This window comes from Typha angustifolia, chromosome 6 (genome assembly GCF_048772165.1).
Source record: "Typha angustifolia cultivar Huaian chromosome 6, ASM4877216v1, whole genome shotgun sequence".
NCBI lineage: Eukaryota > Viridiplantae > Streptophyta > Magnoliopsida > Poales > Typhaceae > Typha > Typha angustifolia.
In genome coordinates this window covers 3,338,823-3,358,216 of record NC_133244.1, presented here as the reverse complement: position 1 = coordinate 3,358,216, position 19,394 = coordinate 3,338,823, and the positions used below count along the sequence as shown (strand labels likewise).

The window sequence follows — 19,394 nt, the reverse complement described above, 5'->3', positions numbered from 1 at the left end:
TAGTACTCGCTATGTCTAGTAGATTACATGTCATATTTTGATCTTAATAAATTAACCTACAGTTTTAGTGCAATTGCATGTTAGAAAAGAAAAAGTTTAACTGCAATAGAAATAGTTATCTTAAAAGATAGGAGTCAAAAGCACATGAATGTGAGCATAAGTAAAATTTTACTCATTGTTGCGTTTCAAAGTGAAAAATTCCCCAAAAATAAAAAGAAAAGAAAAAAAATGAAAAATTGATTTTGCATGAAACATGGTTCCAAAATTTCAAAGAAAATACCATCTTATTTTATAAGTGTGAAAGTTACCACTGCATATCAAAAATGTATTTGACATAAGTTGATCTGATTTTAAATGTTAATCTTCCAATAATTATCACAATATAAACAATACAATCCTATTAATTACGTATTCTTGTCGGGCACATCAGCAATTTAAATTGTGATCATTCTAAAAATTTGTCCAAATAACTTAAAAAGCTCAAGATTAAGCTGGCAGAAAGGGAGTTTATGAGCAGATTGGACAGAGCACCAATCCATTCTCGTTACACTCGGTACATCTCTCTACCTTCCCCTTCCCAATTATTGCCATCTTCTCGTTCGACAGTCCCTCCGTTGCCATAACCACCTTTCGGCTTCCATTGCACAGAAAGCAGGGAAGGAACCGCATCCCACCACAGCCATCGCAGACCCCTCCTGTGCACAAGCTCGGAAGCCCCTCCACAAGATCAGCAAGACCACCCTCTTCGTGGATCCTTAGCACTGCCTCGGCTCCCCCGATGTGGCGGCCCCTCACGAACAATCTGGGCACGGTGGGCCCCTCTGGCGACCCTTTCATGAGATGGCGGAGCTCCTCCCTGAACCCCATGTCCATGGAGACGTCGCGCTCGCGGATCCACACACCGAGCCCCTCGAGCGCCGCACGGACGGCGTTGCAGTCTTCAAACGTCTTCCGTATTCCGCGAAGGGTCGTGGTGTAGAGCACCGCCGCCTGCGCTCCATCAGGTGGGCACCGCTTCTCGAAGGCTTCGAGCGAGTAACATCTGAGGTTATTCTGACAAGGAAGCTGAGTTCTGATCGCACTGATCTCCCGGAGTGCGTAGGCTTGTCCGCACGGCTGGAATCGGAGCGCGCGGTGGGCATTCTCCTTTCCGGGGCTCCGCACCAGCTTGCGAGATTGTAGGACTGCGGACTTGCTTGGAGTGTTGGCATCGAGGCCAGCCATTAGCTCCCAGGAGTTGATCACCTCAGGCTCGGAGAGAGACGTTACTGGAATGCGAATGGAAGAGGTCGGCGGTGGTGGTGGAGGAGGAGGTGGTGGTGGTGGTGAAGGAGGAGGAGGAGGTGGTGGTGGTGGTGGTGATGTGGCTGTTGTTAGTGGTGGGACTTGGGGATCGGGCTGATCAAGGGTAGTGAGGAGGCCGTAGGTAGTGGAGGTAAGAGAGACGATGTGGTGGCCGAAGCCGCCGCCGACGATTCGCTCCTCGTCTTCAAGGAAGCTGGAAGAGACGCAACCCATAGCTAGACGTCAGGGGATTTCAAACTTTCGAATTGGTCGGTGTGGGTTTACTCTTTTTTGTCATCTTCTTTTAAAAGAGTCGGGATGGAATGGCCCGTTTCGGTTTGAGAGCTAAGTAACGTGTGACAGTGTGTCACGATTCACAAGACACGGAAGCATGCACTGTGTCAAGTTTTGGAGTACGGTGAAAGTGATATTTACTGACATTTATTTGGCTCGTAGCTGTGGGGGTAACAGTTTTCGCGCCAAGTATTTCAAAATTTAATTTGGAAGTTGAAATTAAGCAACACTTGCTGCTAGGGGTGAAAACGAGTCGGATTAACTCTGACCCGACCCGCTATCCGATCCGACTCGGATCGGATTCGGATAAAAAATTTCTATCCGACTCGGATACGGATTTGGATACGGATAGAATTTTTGAAAAAAATTCAGATACGGATTCGGATATGGGTCGGATACATTTTTCGGATTTGGATACGGATATCGGATATCCGTTTATCCGCATATTTTTTTAAATGATTTATAGTTTTTAGTTTTCTTATTTAAATAGTAAATATTAATATTGTTACTAATAATACTTCATATATTATTTATGGAGATTAATTTCTCTAATTTTATATATTTGACAAACAAAAAAAATTATTTGTTGTAGAACTCTTAATAATTTTGTGTTAATTATATGTAAATAAAATATTATAATTATTTTAAATTCAATCAATATCCGTTTAAGATCCGATCTTTTATCCGAAAATTATTCGTATCCGTTTAGTTAGGATATGATTTTAAATTTTACTATCTGTTAAATATCCGTATCCGAATTCGTATCCGGACTAAAAATATGGATCCAAATATGGGTTGAGTACTATCCGATCCGTATCCGATCCGTTTTCACCCCTACTTGCTGCAGGTATGAGTGTATTAGAGCCTTAAAATTGGGCTCGGCTCATCTTAACCCGAGCCAAACGATCCCGAGTTGAGCTCAAGCCTAAAATAAGTCTATTATCAAGCCTCATTTAAGTCGAGCTGGCTCGAGCTAAATCGAACGAGATCAAGCCCAAGCTGAGCACCACAACAACTTGAAGAGGACGAGGCAACCAACAGCTTGAGGAGGAGGAGGAGGCGGTCGGCACTTTGACATCACTGCCCTTTAGAACGCCGATCTGGTCAACGAGACGGTTCCGGAACAAATCCATCTTGGCGGGCAGATAGAGGAGTTATCACATCCTTGTCACCGCTGTTGTAACCCGATCGACGCTGCCTTTGTCGTTGAAATCTCCCTTGAGCTTGGCAAAGGAGGAAGAGACGGCCAACAACTTGAGGAGGAGGAGGAGGCGACCAGCATTACGGCCTCATTGCCCTCTAGAACGTCGATCCGATGACGAAGGAAGAAGATGAGGAGGCGTGCTAGGGACAGATGTGAGATTTGGACATTCGTGAATAGGGTTTTATAAGAACCTTTTTTATACCGAGCCTAAATTATAGGAATATGCATGCATTATATGTTGGGTCATAGATGAGAATAGTGGATTTAGCTTTCGGGTCAAGCCGGGTGGGCAAAAGCTTAGCCCATGCCGCCCACTACCATCTTGGGCTTAGGTCGGGCCAAGCCTAAATCAAGCTCGTGCCGGGCTTACCCAAATTAAAATCGAGCAGGTTTGGGCCGAGTTTGGATAGGTCGAGCCTAATGATCATATCTAACTAGAGGTGATCATCATCATGGGTTTGAGTCGAGTTCGGATGAAATTAAGCTCCTATTCACTTTAGAAATAATAAAATTTTATTTCATGATACAATCTTTTATTTAAAAATAACAACTAAACATCATAATAGTCATATTCTAAAATATAAATACTATTTATCAAAATTATATCTTATACCACACATAAACGTAATTACCAATTTACCCTTGATTTTACAATAACATCTCTTAAATATCTTATTATAATTTACCACTCATTTCATCTTATATCTTACAAACATCTTATCATAATTTATTACTCCACTCTTCTCTCTCTTAAATATTTTATCTAACATCTCATCATAATTTATGACTCCGTTCTACTTTGTCTCCTCTCTTATAATATTTTTTTATTTTATACTAAATAAATTGTTTTGATCCGAGTTGAACTAGGTCAGTCTAGAGAATGGGCCATAGGCCAAGTTGGTCTACTCAAAGGGTATTGGACTAGGCTCAATACAGTTATCCACTCTATTTCCTTATTTACTTATTGCGTTTTCTTTAGTTTAGTCCCACATTAGATAATGAGCTAAGCCCACTTGTATCTCTCTCCTATAAATAGGAGGGCTAGTCTTCACTTGTAGGCATCACGGATAAATTATTATGAAATTTCTCGTTTGAGCCCACTTCTCCTCCTTTTATCAGTGTAGGACTTGACTCATCATGGTTATGTCTTTCTCCCCCATATTCGACTAGTCATTCCCTTTCAGCGGGAATCTTCTAAAATTAGGGTTAATAATTGTATTTTGGCTTGTTGGCTAGCCTCTATAAAGGTGTGGATGGTGGCCAAAATTTTTATGCTATTAGATTATTGATTTCTTACCTCCTATCTTCTCTCTATTCTCTCTACCCTAATCTGTAACACCCCAATTTAAAAAAAAAAAAAAAAAATTTCCTGACCGACGCACATGCCGAGCACGTGCGTCGGCCTGCCACCCTGCCACCCTCCCTCTTTTCTTTTCTTTTCTTCTTCTCTTCCCTTCCTTGCCGTGCACGCCACCCTCCCCCCATCTCCCTTATCTCTTCCTTCCCTCACCACAGCCTCCTTTCTTCTCTCTCTCTCCCTCGTGGTTGCCGACAGCCGCCGAAGCCACCGACTCGCCGACCCCCCTCCGGTAAACCTCCTTCCTTTCTTCCCTTTCTCCTTCCCCTCCTCGACCTCGTGCTGTGCCGGACCCTTGCCGCCGCCGCCCCTGCGCTGCGCCGCCGTCCCTGCGCTACGCCGCCGGCCTCGTGCCGCGCCGTCGCAGCCCCGCGTCCCCGCAGCCTTGTGGGCGCTTCCCTCCGCCTCACCCTCCTTCCATCGGTGGTGGAAGGAGATGTGGTGGAGGGGTGGGGGGGGGGGGGGTTAAACCCCACCCATTTTCCCCCCCTTAGTGGGCTGCAGACCACTGCAGCCCACTAATCCTTTGGGGTGGGCTGCAAACCGCAGCAAACCAAGACTCGGGTGGGCTGCAAACCGCAGCCCACCAGCCCAGTTTGGGTGGGCTGCAGGCTGCAGCCCATTAGCCCATTGTGGAGTGGGCTGCAGTCTGCAGCCCACTATTCCAACCTTGGTGGGCTATGGCTGGGCCCCCAGCCCACCAAGGCCTTATTGCTTGTGGGTTGGGTTTGGGCCTACCCTCCTTTTGCCTCTAGCCTAGCCCATTTGGGGCCATTTGGACCCTATAACCCTGTTTACCATTTTCACCTAATTTGATTAGCCTGATCCTTAATTTTGGGATAATACAAGATTCCTAGGATGCCCTTGACTCGTACCAAACATAAATGTGCTAATAAGATAATTAATTTTATTAGTTCGCTAATGACTTTACTTGCTTGAATTAATAGGATTGACACCGCGTGAGGAAAATTTTGGGATTCCGGACTAGCTGACGAGTTTTACCACACCGTGGAGACCCCCAAGGCGAGTAGAGTTATACAAATCTAGAATAACATGATACAGTAGGAAATGTTAGTATTAATGCATGCAGTTGGTACTCCCTGTTATATCTTTTGCATATGTAGTTATTTATAACCTGTTCATCATAGTATCATGAGAATGTTAATGTGTATGATAATGCTTTACATGTGTCCTGTATGGTATACCGTTGCATAGATGTATGATTGCTGTGAATATGGACTGTAATGATCATGATGACTATAACATGCTTTATACACGCATGAACACTGCACCACTTCCACCTATCATTAGTAGTCAAATTCTGATTAGGCAGTACCCCTACTCACTCAGCCCAGGGTTAAGGGCAGAGTGTATCATATATGTCTATACTATTGGCGGCCTACACCTGAGGTCGGGAAGCCTATGTGGCATTCAGGTAGTTATACTGTATAGTTAGGACTAGATTATGATGATAGAAGAACATGATTGTAAGGCGGGGATATAACTCTAGCGGTACCCAACGACGCAGGGTTAGGGCGTCTGTTGATGAGCCGAGGGCTCCCGATTCTCCCGCCGAGGGCGGTGATGATTTAGAGAGAGTGAGATATGGGCTTACGACCGGGGTCTTGAGTCTGATGGCCATAGACAACCGGTCACATGTATTGTCGCCATACACGTGTAGGTGACATTACCGCTAGATGTGTATATATCCCCCCCTCGATGTATGTGATGATGGATGATTGTTTCGTAAGAGTATTTACCCTGTGTGGTGAATAACTCGGTGAGCGATGATAAGTATGATTATTGTTTTGGTAGACATGAGATGACTAAACTGCTATTTTATTGCTATGCATAACATGTAAACCTATGATTGAGATGTGTACAAATAAGAGATTGTCTCAAACTTTATATCTGTGTGAACTGATCATAATATGTTTGGTAAACTAGCATGTTCCAAGATAGTGATTGGTAATCTTTATCAACTGCATTGACTTAGTAAATTGTGGTAAGTCATTTTAATAAGCATGTCGTTATCGTTAGTAAATTTAGGCATACATTGGATATACACCTGTGATGTCATTATTTTAGATTGTATGGATCCTACTCGCTGGGCTGTAAGCTCACCCCTCGTGGCGTATTATTTCAGAGCTAGGGGACGCAGGTGCGGGTAGCGAGGAGTAGCCGCTTTCTTTCTTTTTAGTACGTATGTTAGTTGTATTAAGCCCCTGCGAGGGTATGATGATGACGTTGTATCTTTTTGGACTTTAACATAGTATTTTGGATGTATATTTGGAACGCTTGTTGTGGCCTGTGGAACTTGTATTCGGACTCCTTTAGTTGAGTTATTTATGGTGAAATTGTGTGGTTGTGTGCCTTGTGAAATCCTTGTACTGACAGGTCATGTGATGTACCGCGTGGGAGGATTTATCCACGCGGTTTACACGTGTATTTGGAGGTTTGGGTGTTTCAACTTGGTATCAGAGCCTAGGTTCACCATAAATCCGGCAAGTCCTCCTAGATATCATTCAAATACATAGGAAATGAATAATAATAATGAATCACTAGGAGTAATGAATAATATAGTCACTCACGACTTGTGCTATACTTGTGAATTAAGAGCTAAACTGCTTTGAACTTAGCAGGAATGCCGCCTAGACGTGCTCGGTCTGTTCGTGCGACTGGTCGTGGACGGGCTCCAGGCCCTGTCGACGAACCAGCAGCCGGTGCTTCAGCTAGCATTGAGGCCCTGGGACAGCTTGTCAGACAGCAAGAGAGGCTCATCGAGGAGTTAGTGCGAGAGCGCATGGCAGCCATGTCTGGGATGCACATACCGAGGGAGCCGCCAGGGCATTTTACCCCAGCTGAGCAGACTGGAGGTGGGTCCGCCTGGTCGCTGAACCGGTTCATGCAGCTTAGCCCCCCTTTGTTCAGCGGCACGATAGACCCCATGGAGGCTAATAGGTGGATGGTGGATGTACGGAAGATCCTGACTGTGTTTGAGTGCCCGGAGAGCCGTCAGGTGACCTTTGCCACCTTCCTTCTCCGTGGGGAGGCGGAAGAGTGGTGGAGAGCCACTGAGTGCCTGATGCCAGATCGCTTGGCTGGGGAGTACATCACTTGGAGGGCATTTTCGGACTCCTTCGACCAGAAATATTTCCCTGCATCCCTATGTTTCGAGCTGACGAGGGAGTTTACCCAGTTGAGGCAGGGAGATATGACAGTGGCTCAGTACGAGGACAGATTCAATGCCTTGTCCCGTTTCTGCCCTAGAGTTATACCGGATGATACTACTAGGGCTGACCAGTTCAAGATGGGCCTCCGAATCGAGATCCGCAAGCAGGTGAACATGGTGAAGAACCTGACATATGCAGAGCTGGTAGAGAATGCTGGGATAGCGGAGAGGGACTTACTTGAGAAGCGCTCACAGCATCAGGAGCGGGCAGTAAGTCGTTCAGGCCGCTTTGATGGGCGTCCGCGTGGAGGCCATTCTGGTGGGACCTTCCTACGACCGAGGTGTCACCCTTATGCGGGTGGCGCGGGATCTAGTGCTACCCCGAGTAGACCCAGCCCTCAGGGTTTAGGCGGGCCGAGTAGGGCCCGACCTTCAGTTGGTGGCGGGAGGTCAGCAGCAGTCTTGAGCAGTGCGGGCAGTGGTGGTTTCGCACGGCCGTCTACTCCTGAGGGTCGGGTTTGTTTTGCTTGCGGCAAGAGGGGTCACATATCTCATGACTGCCTCGGGGCTTGCGTTACCTGCTTCCAGTGTGGAGAGTCCGGGCATATCTGCACGCAGTGTCCCCTGTTGGGCAGAGCGCCAGCCACTCCTACCACGCCTGCTATATCTGGAGCATCGGGAGCCAGTACTGCCGCGAGTAGGGGTCGTGGGGGCGCGCGATCGGGACCTCCTAGCAGAGGGCGGGGCGGACGTACCGGCCGGGTTTTTGCTATGACCCTGCGGGATGCCGAAGCATCCAATGACGTGGCCACAGGTAACCGAGTAAATTAAGCATGTTTTAAGTTTTACGTATGTCCTATTCATACATAATATTATATCCTCCTTCCTAACCATATGCAAATTTACATATTGCGAAAACTGTGTTTCCTAATTTTTTTTAGTTAAGGCTTATATACGTAATGGCAGGTACTATGACTTTATTTGCACACACCGCTAGGATTTTATTTGACCCCGGGGCCACCCATTCCTTTATTTCTACATCCTTCCTGGAAAATACGGATGTGGCGCCGGGACCTCTTGTGGAGCCCTTAGTCATAGCCACCCCACTTGGAGATTTCCTGGAAGTCCGCCATGTTTATCGCTCTTGCACCTTGACTTTTGGCGAGTGGGACTTTAAGGCGGACCTCCTACCTCTCGAGATGCAGGACTTTGACCTAATCCTGGGGATGGATTGGTTAGCCGCCTACCATGCCAGTATCAACTACTACAGCAAGGAGGTCATCTTACAGCTTAATGATGGCATGGAGTGTCGATTGTGTAAGGATCGACAGGTGGACCGATCATAGTTGGTGGCAATCATGTCTATCGAGTCAGCTGGGACCCAAACCCTGACTGACTTACCGGTGGTGCAGGAGTTCCCAGATGTTTTTCCTGAGGACATTCTGGGGCTTCCCCCAGACAGAGGAGTTGAGTTCATCATTGACCTGATCCCGGGGGCGGGACCAGTCTCCAAGGCACCCTACCGTATGGCTCCGAAGGAGATGGAAGAACTGAGAGAACAGATTGATGACCTACTGAGTAGGGGACTTATCCGACCTAGCTCATCTCCTTGGGGCGCTCCTGTCTTGTTTGTGAAGAAGAAGGATGGTACCCTCCGCCTTTGCATTGATTATCGGCAACTGAACCAGCTGACTGTGAAGAACAAGTACCCATTGCCTCGCATTGAGGACTTGTTTGATCAATTGCGTGGAGCTCACGTCTTCTCGAAGATCGATCTGAGATCTGGGTATCATCAGTTGAGGATTAGGGAAGCGGATATCCCAAAAACCGCTTCCCGTACCCGGTACGGGCTGTATGAGTTTTTGGTTATGCCTTTCGGCTTGACCAATGCACCAGCTATCTTTATGGACTTGATGAACCGAATCTTCCGCCCTTTCTTGGATCGGTTCGTGGTGGTATTCATTGATGACATCTTGATTTACTCTGCCTCAGAACAGGAGCATGATGAGCACCTTCGTTTGGTACTGCAGATGCTAAGGAGAGAAAAGTTATTTGCTAAGTTCTCCAAGTGTGATTTTTGGCTGGAGGAGGTGGTGTTCCTTGGGCATGTGGTCTCAGGAGAGGGCATCCGGGTTGATCAATCCAAGATCAATGCTGTTCTCAATTGGAGGCAACCGAGTACCGTCTCGGAGGTCCGTAGTTTCTTGGGTTTGGCCGGGTATTATCGGCGCTTTGTGGGAAGATTTTCGAAAATTGCCAGTCCCCTCACTAAGCTAACCCGAAAGGATCAGTGTTTTGAATGGACAGCTGATTGTGAGGAGAGCTTCCAAGAGCTGAAGAAGAGACTTACATCTGCACCCGTCCTTGTAGTTCCTCGCAGTGGAGGAGGCTACCAGGTCTACTGTGATGCTTCATACTCAGGCTTGGGTTGTGTGCTCATGCAAGAGGGCGGAGTTGTCGCTTATGCATCCAGGCAGCTCAAGAACCATGAGCGGAACTACCCTACCCACGACTTGGAGCTAGCAGCGGTAGTGTTCGCCCTGAAGATTTGGAGGCATTATCTTTATGGGGAGAAGTGCGAGATCTTCACTGACCACAAGAGTTTGAAGTACCTATTCACCCAGAGGAAAGGGGTATTTCGGTTTGGAAAGAAGGGCAAGCTGAGCCCTCGTTATTTAGGCCCTTATGAGATCTTGGCACGGATAGGACCGGTTGCTTACCGGGTGGATTTGCCATCAGAGCTATCACAGATTCATAATGTATTTCATGTGTCAGTGTTGAGGAAGTACCTACATGACCCGTCACATGTTTTGAGGGAAGAACCTATCCAGCTAAATCGGGACTTGTCCTATGAGGAGCAACCAGTACGGATCATTGATAGATGCGTGAAGACGCTCCGAAGAAGAGTCGTACCACTGGTCAAGGTTCTTTGGCGGCATCATGGGACAGAGGAAGCTACATGGGAGCCTGAGGAAGAGATTCAGTCTACCTACCCTCATTTATTTATCGACTCAGGTGCGTAATTTCGAGGGCGAAATTCCTTGTTGTTGGGGATAGTTGTAACACCCCAATTTAAAAAAAAAAAAAAAAAAATTTCCTGACCGACGCACGTGCCGAGCACGTGCGTCGGCCTGCCACCCTCCCTCTTTTCTTTTCTTCTTCTCTTCCCTTCCTTGTCGTGCATGCCACCATCCCCCCATCTCCCTTATCTCTTCCTTCCCTCACCGCAGCCTCCTTTCTTCTCTCTCTCTCTCTCCCTCGTGGTTGCCGACAACCGTCGAAGCCACCGACTCGCCGACCCCCCTCCGGTAAACCTCCTTCCTTTCTTCCCTTTCTCCTTCCCCTCCTCGGCCTCGTGCTGTGCCGGACCCTTGCCGCCGCCGCCCCTGCGCTGCGCCGCCGTCCCTGCGCTGCGCCGCCGGCCTCGTGCCGCGCCGCCGCAGCCCCGCGTCCCCGCAGCCTCGTGGGCGCTTCCCTCCGCCTCACCCTCCTTCCATCGGTGGTGGAAGGAGATGTGGTGGAGGGGTGGGGGGGGGGGGGTTAAACCCCACCCATTTTCCCCCCCTTAGTGGGCTGCAGACCACTGCAGCCCACTAATCCTTTGGGGTGGGCTGCGGTCCCAGTTTGGGTGGGCTGCGGGCCGCAGCCCACCAAGACTCGGGTGGGCTACAGACCGCAGCCCACCAGCCCAGTTTGGGTGGGCTGCAGGCTGCAGCCCATTAGCCCATTGTGTAGTGGGCTGCAGTCTGCAGCCCACTATTCCAACCTTGGTGGGTTGTGGCTGGGCCCCCAGCCCACCAAGGCCTTATTGCTTGTGGGTTGGGTTTGGGCCTACCCCCCTTTTGCCTCTAGCCTAGCCCATTTGGGGCCATTTGGACCCTATAACCTAATTTGATTAGCCTGATCCTTAATTTTGGGATAATACAAGATTCTTAGGATGCCCTTGACTCGTACCAAACATAAATGTGCTAATAAGATAATTAATTTTATTAGTTCGCTAATGACTTTACTTGCGTGAATTAATAGGATTGACACCGCGTGAGGAAGATTTTGGGATTCCGGACTAGCTGACGAGTTTTACCACACCGTGGAGACCCCCCAGGCGAGTAGAGTTATACAAATCTAGAATAACATGATACAGTAGGAAATGTCAGTATTAATGCATGCAGTTGGTACTCCCTGTTATATCTTTTGCATATATAGTTATTTATAACCTGTTCATCATAGTATCATGAGAATGTTAATGTGTATGATAATGCTTTACATGTGTCCTGTATGGTATACCGTTGCATAGATGTATGATTGCTGTGAATATGGACTGTAATGATCATGATGACTATAACATGCTTTATACACGCATGAACACTGCACCACTTCCACCTATCATTAGTAGTCGAATTCTGACTAGGCAGTACCCCTACTCACTCAGCCCAGGGTTAAGGGCAGAGTGTATCATATATGTCTATACTATTAGCGGCCTAAACCTGAGGTCAGGAAGCCTGTGTGGCATTCAGGTAGTTATACTACATAGTTAGGACTAGATTATGATGATAGAAGAACATGATTGTGAGGTGGGGATATAACTCTAGCGGTACCCGACGACGTAGGGTTAGGGTGTCTGTTGATGAGCCGAGGGCTCCCGATTCTCCCGCCGAGGGCGGTGATGATTTAGAGAGAGTGAGATATGGGCTTACGACCGGGGTCCTGAGTCTGATGGCCACAGACAACCGGTCACATGTAGTGTCGCCATACACGTGTAGGTGACATTACCGCTAGATGTGTATATATCCCCCCGTTGATGTATGTGATGATGGATGATTGTTTCGTAAGAGTATTTACCCTGTGTGGTGAATAGCTCGGTGAGCGATGATAAGTATGATTATTGTTTTGGTAGACATGAGATGACTAAACTGCTATTTTATTGCTATGCATAACATGTAAACCTATGATTGAGATGTGTACGAATAAGAGATTGTCTCAAACTTTATATCTGTGTGAACTGATCATAATATGTTTGGTAAACTAGCATGTTCCAAGATAGTGATTGGTAATCTTTATCAACTGCATTGACTTAGTAAATTGTGGTAAGTCATTTTAATAAGCATGTCATTATCGTTAGCAAATTTAGGCATACATTGGATATACACCTGTGATGTCATTATTTTAGATTGTATGGATCCTACTCGCTGGGCTGTAAGCTCACCCCTCGTGGCGTATTATTTCAGAGCTAGGGGACGCAGGTGCGGGTAGCGAGGAGTAGCCGCTTTCTTTCTTTTTAGTACGTATGTTAGTTGTATTAAGCCCCTGCGAGGGTATGATGATGACGTTGTATCTTTTTGGACTTTAACATAGTATTTTGGATGTATATTTGGAAGGCTTGTTGTGGCCTGTGGAACTTGTATCCGGACTCCTTTAGTTGAGTTATTTATGGTGAAATTGTGTGGTTGTGTGCCTTGTGAAATCCTTGCACTGACAGGTCATGTGATGTACCGCGTGGGTGTATTTGGAGGTTTGGGTGTTTCATAATCTCTCTCCTCCTTCTTCACCAACCAATCACCTCTATCGTTGGCAAGGTCTTTCTCAACTTTTAATCTTCATCGTATGTCGAGTCCTCCCTTTTTCTTGGAATCTCGACCACTTTTTCCCCTTCTTCTTTATCTCTTAAAGAACATCAACCAGTCTCCATTATCATCCATAACCCTAACATCCACTCCACCCATCACCACCACCATCATTTGACATATATCATATTTTCGACTTAGTTGTAGTTCGAATCTACGAACGGAATAAATACAAAAAACGTAGATCAGAGGGTTACGGATCAATTTCACTTAGTTTTATAATTTTATAACTACGAAATAATATTTGGTGAATATTTTCCCTCGGTTGCGCAGATTACTTTCTACAATAAAGCCAGATCTTAAAGGAATCCTTTCATAGCCTTATCATTGGTATTAGAGCCTATCTTTTTCTACTGTAGAACCCTATCATTAGTATCAAAGCCAGGCGAATATCAGACTTCCATTAATGGTTGAAACAAGAAATATGACGTCAACAAAGAATTCAATGGAGAGCACACCTACAAGGGAAGACTGATGCAGAACAACGTCTTGATTGTAGAGTTGAGAAGAAAAAGTAAGGAGAAATAATCAAACGCGAGGAATCCACCAATCGGGGTGTCGGAATCCACCGACGTTGGAATCCACCAACAAACACTCAATAGGCAAAAGCTCTAAAAATATTCATTAACCCATAAAAAATGATTACAAGCCTTTATATAGGCCAAATAAAGTAAAAGACAAAAGACGAAAATAGCCCTAGAAGGTGACTAAAAGACAAAAAATGAAAAAGCCCTAGAAGGTGACTAATCACAACCCTTGTGAAGCCAAAGGGGAATGGGTGCAGCCCTTTTGTGCTTACGAGAATAAACATGACGAAAAGTGGTGTCCCCACCAACTCTCCCGGGGTGGAAGAAACTCGACCCAGTCGAGTGGCTCTGGTACCACTATTATTTTATTTTATTTTATTTTGAGAGCTCTTTCTTTTTTTTTCTCTTTCTTTTTTTTAATCTAAAATGGGGAAAGAAAATATATTGAATAAAACATTCTTGTGATTATCTCTTTGTGATGGTAATGGTTTATTGTTTTCCTCCTTGAGGGTGATCTTCTCGCGTAACTCGAATCCGGATCCTAATGTTATCGGGCGACGGATCTCGTAGCGATCTAGTGTTCGTGGAGCGATTAATCTAATGAAGAAAAGATGAGGCGCTGCATAGAATCCAGGCGGTAGAGCGTTCATAAACTAGGAAACGATCCGCTTTGATACCAAAGCTGATGCAGAACAACGTCTTGATTGTAGAGTTGAGAAGAAAAAGTAGGGAGAAATAATCAAACCCGAGGAATCCACCAATCGGGGTGTCGGAATCCACTAACGTTGGAATCCACCAACAAATCTCAAAATATTCATTAACCCATAAAAAATGATTACAAGCCTTTATATAGGCCAAATAAAGTAAAAGACAAAAGACGAAAATAGCCCTAGAAGGTGACTAAAAGACAAAAGATGAAAAATAGTCCTAGAAGGTGACTAATCACAACCCTCGTGAAGCCGAAGGGCCACGGGTGCAGCTCTTTTGTGCTTACGAGAATAAACGTGACGAAAAGTAGTGTCCCCACCAAAGACTCAACCCATGATAACCCTAACCGTGAAGCCGATTCCTTTGGAGCAACCACGGCAGGACCGAATCAACCAATGTTCATGGGTATGAATATGGGCTTGGGAGATAAACTTAGGGGCATGTTCCAAACATTATTGCATAGAGTTGACGCAATACCGCATGATCATGATTCTTTAAAGGAATATATCATGAAGTGATCAGCTTCATCATCTCCTTGACGATGATTGGTGCCTCAAGAAGGATCAGTGGTGGGATCACACTGAACCAATACCCCATAGGTTCAAGTGCGATATATTAGTGTCAATAATCCTCTTTTACCTATGCCTACACATCATCCCCCACCTCTGTTACAAAACCCAAGAACCCAAGAACGGTGGTGGTGAACCCGAGAGGTGTGCGGTACCGGTGCACTTCGTCGATGAGAAGGATTGTCACTTTGAGGATAAGATTGATCCCTTCGGAGATGGTGATAGACGTGCTCGAGGATTTAGAGAAATAGATCAACATGCACAAAGGTTCAAACCTGAACCAAGGATCTTTCGTGAACTCGACAATGCTATTCGGGAGAGAACCGTACTCTTAGACTTTCCAAAATTCTAAGGCAATGATCCAATGGATTGGGTGTTTCAAGTTGAACAATACTTTGATTGTCAAGGGATAGTAGAGGATGCAAAGGTCTAGATGGCAAGCTTTCACCTCCAAGGAACGACTTTGCATTAATATAAATCGGTTATTTATTGTGGAGGATTTATCGGTTGGGCTAACTTTTGTACGAGGATTACATACAGATTTAGGACAGCGGCATATGAAGATTTTGCTGCCACGTTAAGCAAGATGGTTCAGAGGACGACCATATTGGAGTACCAAGCTGAATTTGAAAGAATTAGTAGTCACTATGAGTCACCTTGGTCCGAACTGACATTGTTGAGCACATTCATTTTAGGGCTGTGGGATGAGATACAGGCAGATGTTCATGCTCTTTATCCTACCACTCTTGAAGAGGCCTTTGAGAAGGCTATGAGGATGGAGCAAAAACATAAGGCTCTCAAGATGGCAGCAAAAATAAGTTGGGGCAACGGAGATGGGCGGTTTGTGCCTAGAACACCAGTTGGAAATTTTGTGAGTTCAAAGACAACGGCTATGAGTATTGACCACGACCACCTTTAAGACCTTATTCTAATGTTAGAGGAGGCACAAGACCCCCCCATTTGAACTCTCACGCTTTCCCAGGAGGAGGAGCGAAGACCGAAGGGCCTTTACTTTCGATGCGATGAAAGTTTTACCCCTGATCATCAATGTTCCAAACCAATCGGGAGTGTGATGCTTATCGACAGTCTTAAGGAGGATGATGAGGTTGTTGATGATGAAGGCTGTTCAAAGGAGGTCTATGAGGAGGCCGTTGAGAAGGGTGCGGAGAAAGATATCCAAGCTGAAATATCGATGCATACATATTCGGGTATTTCTGCGCCGAGGATGTTACGGGTAGACAGACTCGTTAGAAAGCATTGTGTGCACATTCTCATCAATTTTGGGTACACACAACTTTCTAGACGAGAGGTTAGTGAGGAGATTGGGTTTAGCGCTGCGAGAAGCGGACATTGTCCTAGGCACACAATGGTTACAAAGATTGGGACCCGTCACGTTTGATTTTCGGAGCATGTGGATAAAATTTAAGCAAGGAAACAAAGATGTGCGGCTTGATGGCATTCAATCTCTGCCAATTCCTACAATGCAGTCGATGGTGGGGCAGCCATGTGTGAGTGATTTGGCTTATCTTCTTCAGTTAGGACTAGCAGGAGACGAGCCTCAAATGAATTCAGATACTAGTCTAATTTATTAGACAAATTTGCTGGATTGTTTGAGGAACCAAAGAAGTTGCCACCAAGGAGAACGGCGGATCATCGCATAGAGATTGTGCCCGGGGCTGCACCAGCAAATGTGAGGCCATATTAGTATCCACATGTGTGAAAGTAAGTTATCTCCAAGTTGGTAGCCGAGATGTTGGAGCAAGAACTCATTCAACCAAATCATAGCTCATACCCATCACCCATGCTATTGGTGCAAAAAATGGATGAAATATGACATTTTTGTGTTAACTATCGGGCACTAAATGCTATTATTGTCAAGGACCGGTATCCCATTCCAGTTATAGAGGAGTCGCTGGACGAGCTTGTAGGGGCGACTATATTCAGCCAGCTTGAGTTGAGGGCTAGGTATCATCAAATTAGAGTTTACCCAACGGATGTCCACAAGACCGTATTTCGGACTCCACACGGCCATTACGAGTTCCAAGTGAGGCCTTTTGGTCTCACTAATGCTCTAGCTACTTTTCAAGGCCTCGTGAATAATATATTTCAGCCTCTATTGCGAAGGTATGTTTTGGTATTCTTTGACAACATTTTGGTGTATAGCAGGACTAAATTTATGCATTGATGGCATTTGGACGATATGTTGAATTTGTTGAAGCAAAATCAGCTGAAGATCAAGAAGTCCAAGTGTCTATGGGGAGTATCACAAGTGAAGTATTTAGGCCACATCATCTCAACGAAAAGTGTAGCGGTGGATCTTCAAAAGGTAGCATGCATGACCACTTAGTCTATTTCTACCACCACCACATGATTGTGAGGATTTTTGGGGCAAACCAGATATTATCGCCGCTTCATTGCCGGGTATGGCAAGATAGCTGCTCCTCTCACTTTTTTGTTGAAGAATGACTCTTTTAGATGGACGGATGAAGCCACTACAGCCTTTGAAAAATTGAAAATAGCAATGATGATAGCGCTTGTTTTAGCGCTATTGGACTTCACCAAAGAGTTCATTGTAGAATGTGATGCGTTGGGAGTTGGCATATGAGTTGTACTAATGCAAGAAGGACGTCCCATTGCCTTTCTTAGGAAAGTGTTATCACAAAAATCTCAGCAATTATCGATTTATAAGAGAGATGTTGGCAATTCTGTATGCGATGACAAAGTGGAGACCTTATTTGATCGATCGGCGATTCATTATCCGAATTGATCAATGGAACCTTCCATACTTTATGGGATAGCGTATACATACTCCGGCACAGCAGAGATGGGTCACAAAATTACTGGGGTATGATTATGAAATTCAATACAAAAAACGAACGGAAAATAGAGTGGTAGATGCACTATCACACCAACCCGATACTGCCGAGCTTCCAGCCTATTCTTCTCCCACTTTTTCTTTTTTTGATAAGCTGAGGTATGTATGTACATCTGACCCAAATATTTTGAGATTGTTACAAGATGTGATGGATGATTCGAAGCACCATCTAGAGTTGGAGTATTTGATAAGTTCTATAGTACCAAATTGATAGGCTCTGATACCAATGATAGGTTTAAGGTACCAAATTGATAGGCTTCCATACCAATGATAGGTCTAAGGTACCAAATTTTAGGCAGTTTCTGATTGTCAGCGAACTACATGTCCTCAACAGATATGCTGCTGCAGATACTAATGATAAGGCTATGGAATGATTCCTTCAAGATCTGAATTTATTGTAGAAAATAGTCCATGCAATCGAGGAAAAATATTCACCAAATATTCTTCCGTAGTCAGAAAATTACGAAACCAAGTCAAATCGATTCATCACTTTTTGATCTACGTTTTTTGTATTTATGCCCTTTGCAGATTCACACTACAACAGGGACGAAATGAAGTTTTAGTGTGGATGATGGTGGTGGTGATAGGTGGAGTGGATGTTAGGGTAATGGATGATAATAGAGATGAGGGTGGATGGTGGATGATGTTAATGATAAAGACGAAGGGGAAGAAGTGGTCGAGATCCCGAAAAAGAGGGAGAACTCGACATACGAGGGAGATTAGAAGTTATGAGAGACCTTGCCAACGATAGAGGTAGTAGATTGGTGAAGAGGGAGGAGGGAGATTAGGATAGAGAGAATAGAGAGAAGATAGGAAGCAAGAAATCAATAATCGAATAGCATAATAATTTTGGCTGCCATCCACACCTTTATAGAAGCTAGCCAACAAGCCAAAATACAATTATTAACCATAATTCTAGAATATTCCCGCCGATCACGTTCGAACGTGCCCGATTGCGTTCGAACGCACAAAAGGCATTCTCTGTATGTGCGAATATGATACAGGTGTTTGAACGCGCTTGACTGCGTTCGAACGCACATTTTGCATTCTTTGTTTTTGTGAACCTGATGCAAGCGTTCGCAAGGGCGTTCGAACGCGACCTCTTCCGCATTCAAACGCGACCTACAGGAATTTTATTTTAATAAAATTAAATACCTAATAGAATATGAAAAGACCCTAACTAAATGTATCAGCCCACCACGCTTCTCTCACCTTGTCCTTAAGGTGAAAAGTCAGGAAAACGCCCCAAAATATCAGTCTCCAACTCCCATGTCGCCTCATCAAATAGCTTGCCAAGCTGCTTGATTAAAATCTCCATCTCTAATCTAGTACCATGTTATCGTCGGCGCCTAGCAAGTACACGAACAGGCTCTACGATCTCTATCTCCTCCAATGGCTCCGGTATAACTGATCCAACGACCTCATGATTTCCAATTCGTTCTCTTAGTAATGAAACATGGAAGACAGGATGCACTCTCGACCTTTCCGGTAGCTCCAAACAATATGCAACCGAACCAATATACTCTAACTCTCGAAACGAACCAAAGTAGTGATGTGCTAACTTTTGGTTTCACATCAGACGCAAGGTCACTTGTCGATACGGTTGCACTCTCACAAACACCCAACTGTCGATGTCGAACTCTTACTTTCGATGGCTACGATCATAAACTTGTTTCATGCGGTTTTGAGCAAGTTTAAGATGAGCACGCAACCTCCTTAATGTGGCATCTCTATTCATAAGCATTTAATGTCAAAGTTGTGTACCCATACACTATCTCTCCAA

The 19,394-nt window shown here is 45.3% G+C and overlaps 1 protein-coding gene across 1 annotated transcript; it reads right to left on the bottom strand.

The window, feature by feature from the left end:
- Window positions 1-380: 380 nt before the first annotated feature.
- LOC140761461 (uncharacterized protein At5g39865) lies at window positions 381-1,570 on the bottom strand. Its single transcript, XM_073098792.1, has one exon. It carries the CDS (start codon window positions 1,516-1,518, stop codon window positions 508-510), a length of 1,011 nt encoding a protein of 336 aa, XP_072954893.1. The 5' UTR covers window positions 1,519-1,570; the 3' UTR covers window positions 381-507.
- Window positions 1,571-19,394: the final 17,824 nt, after the last annotated feature.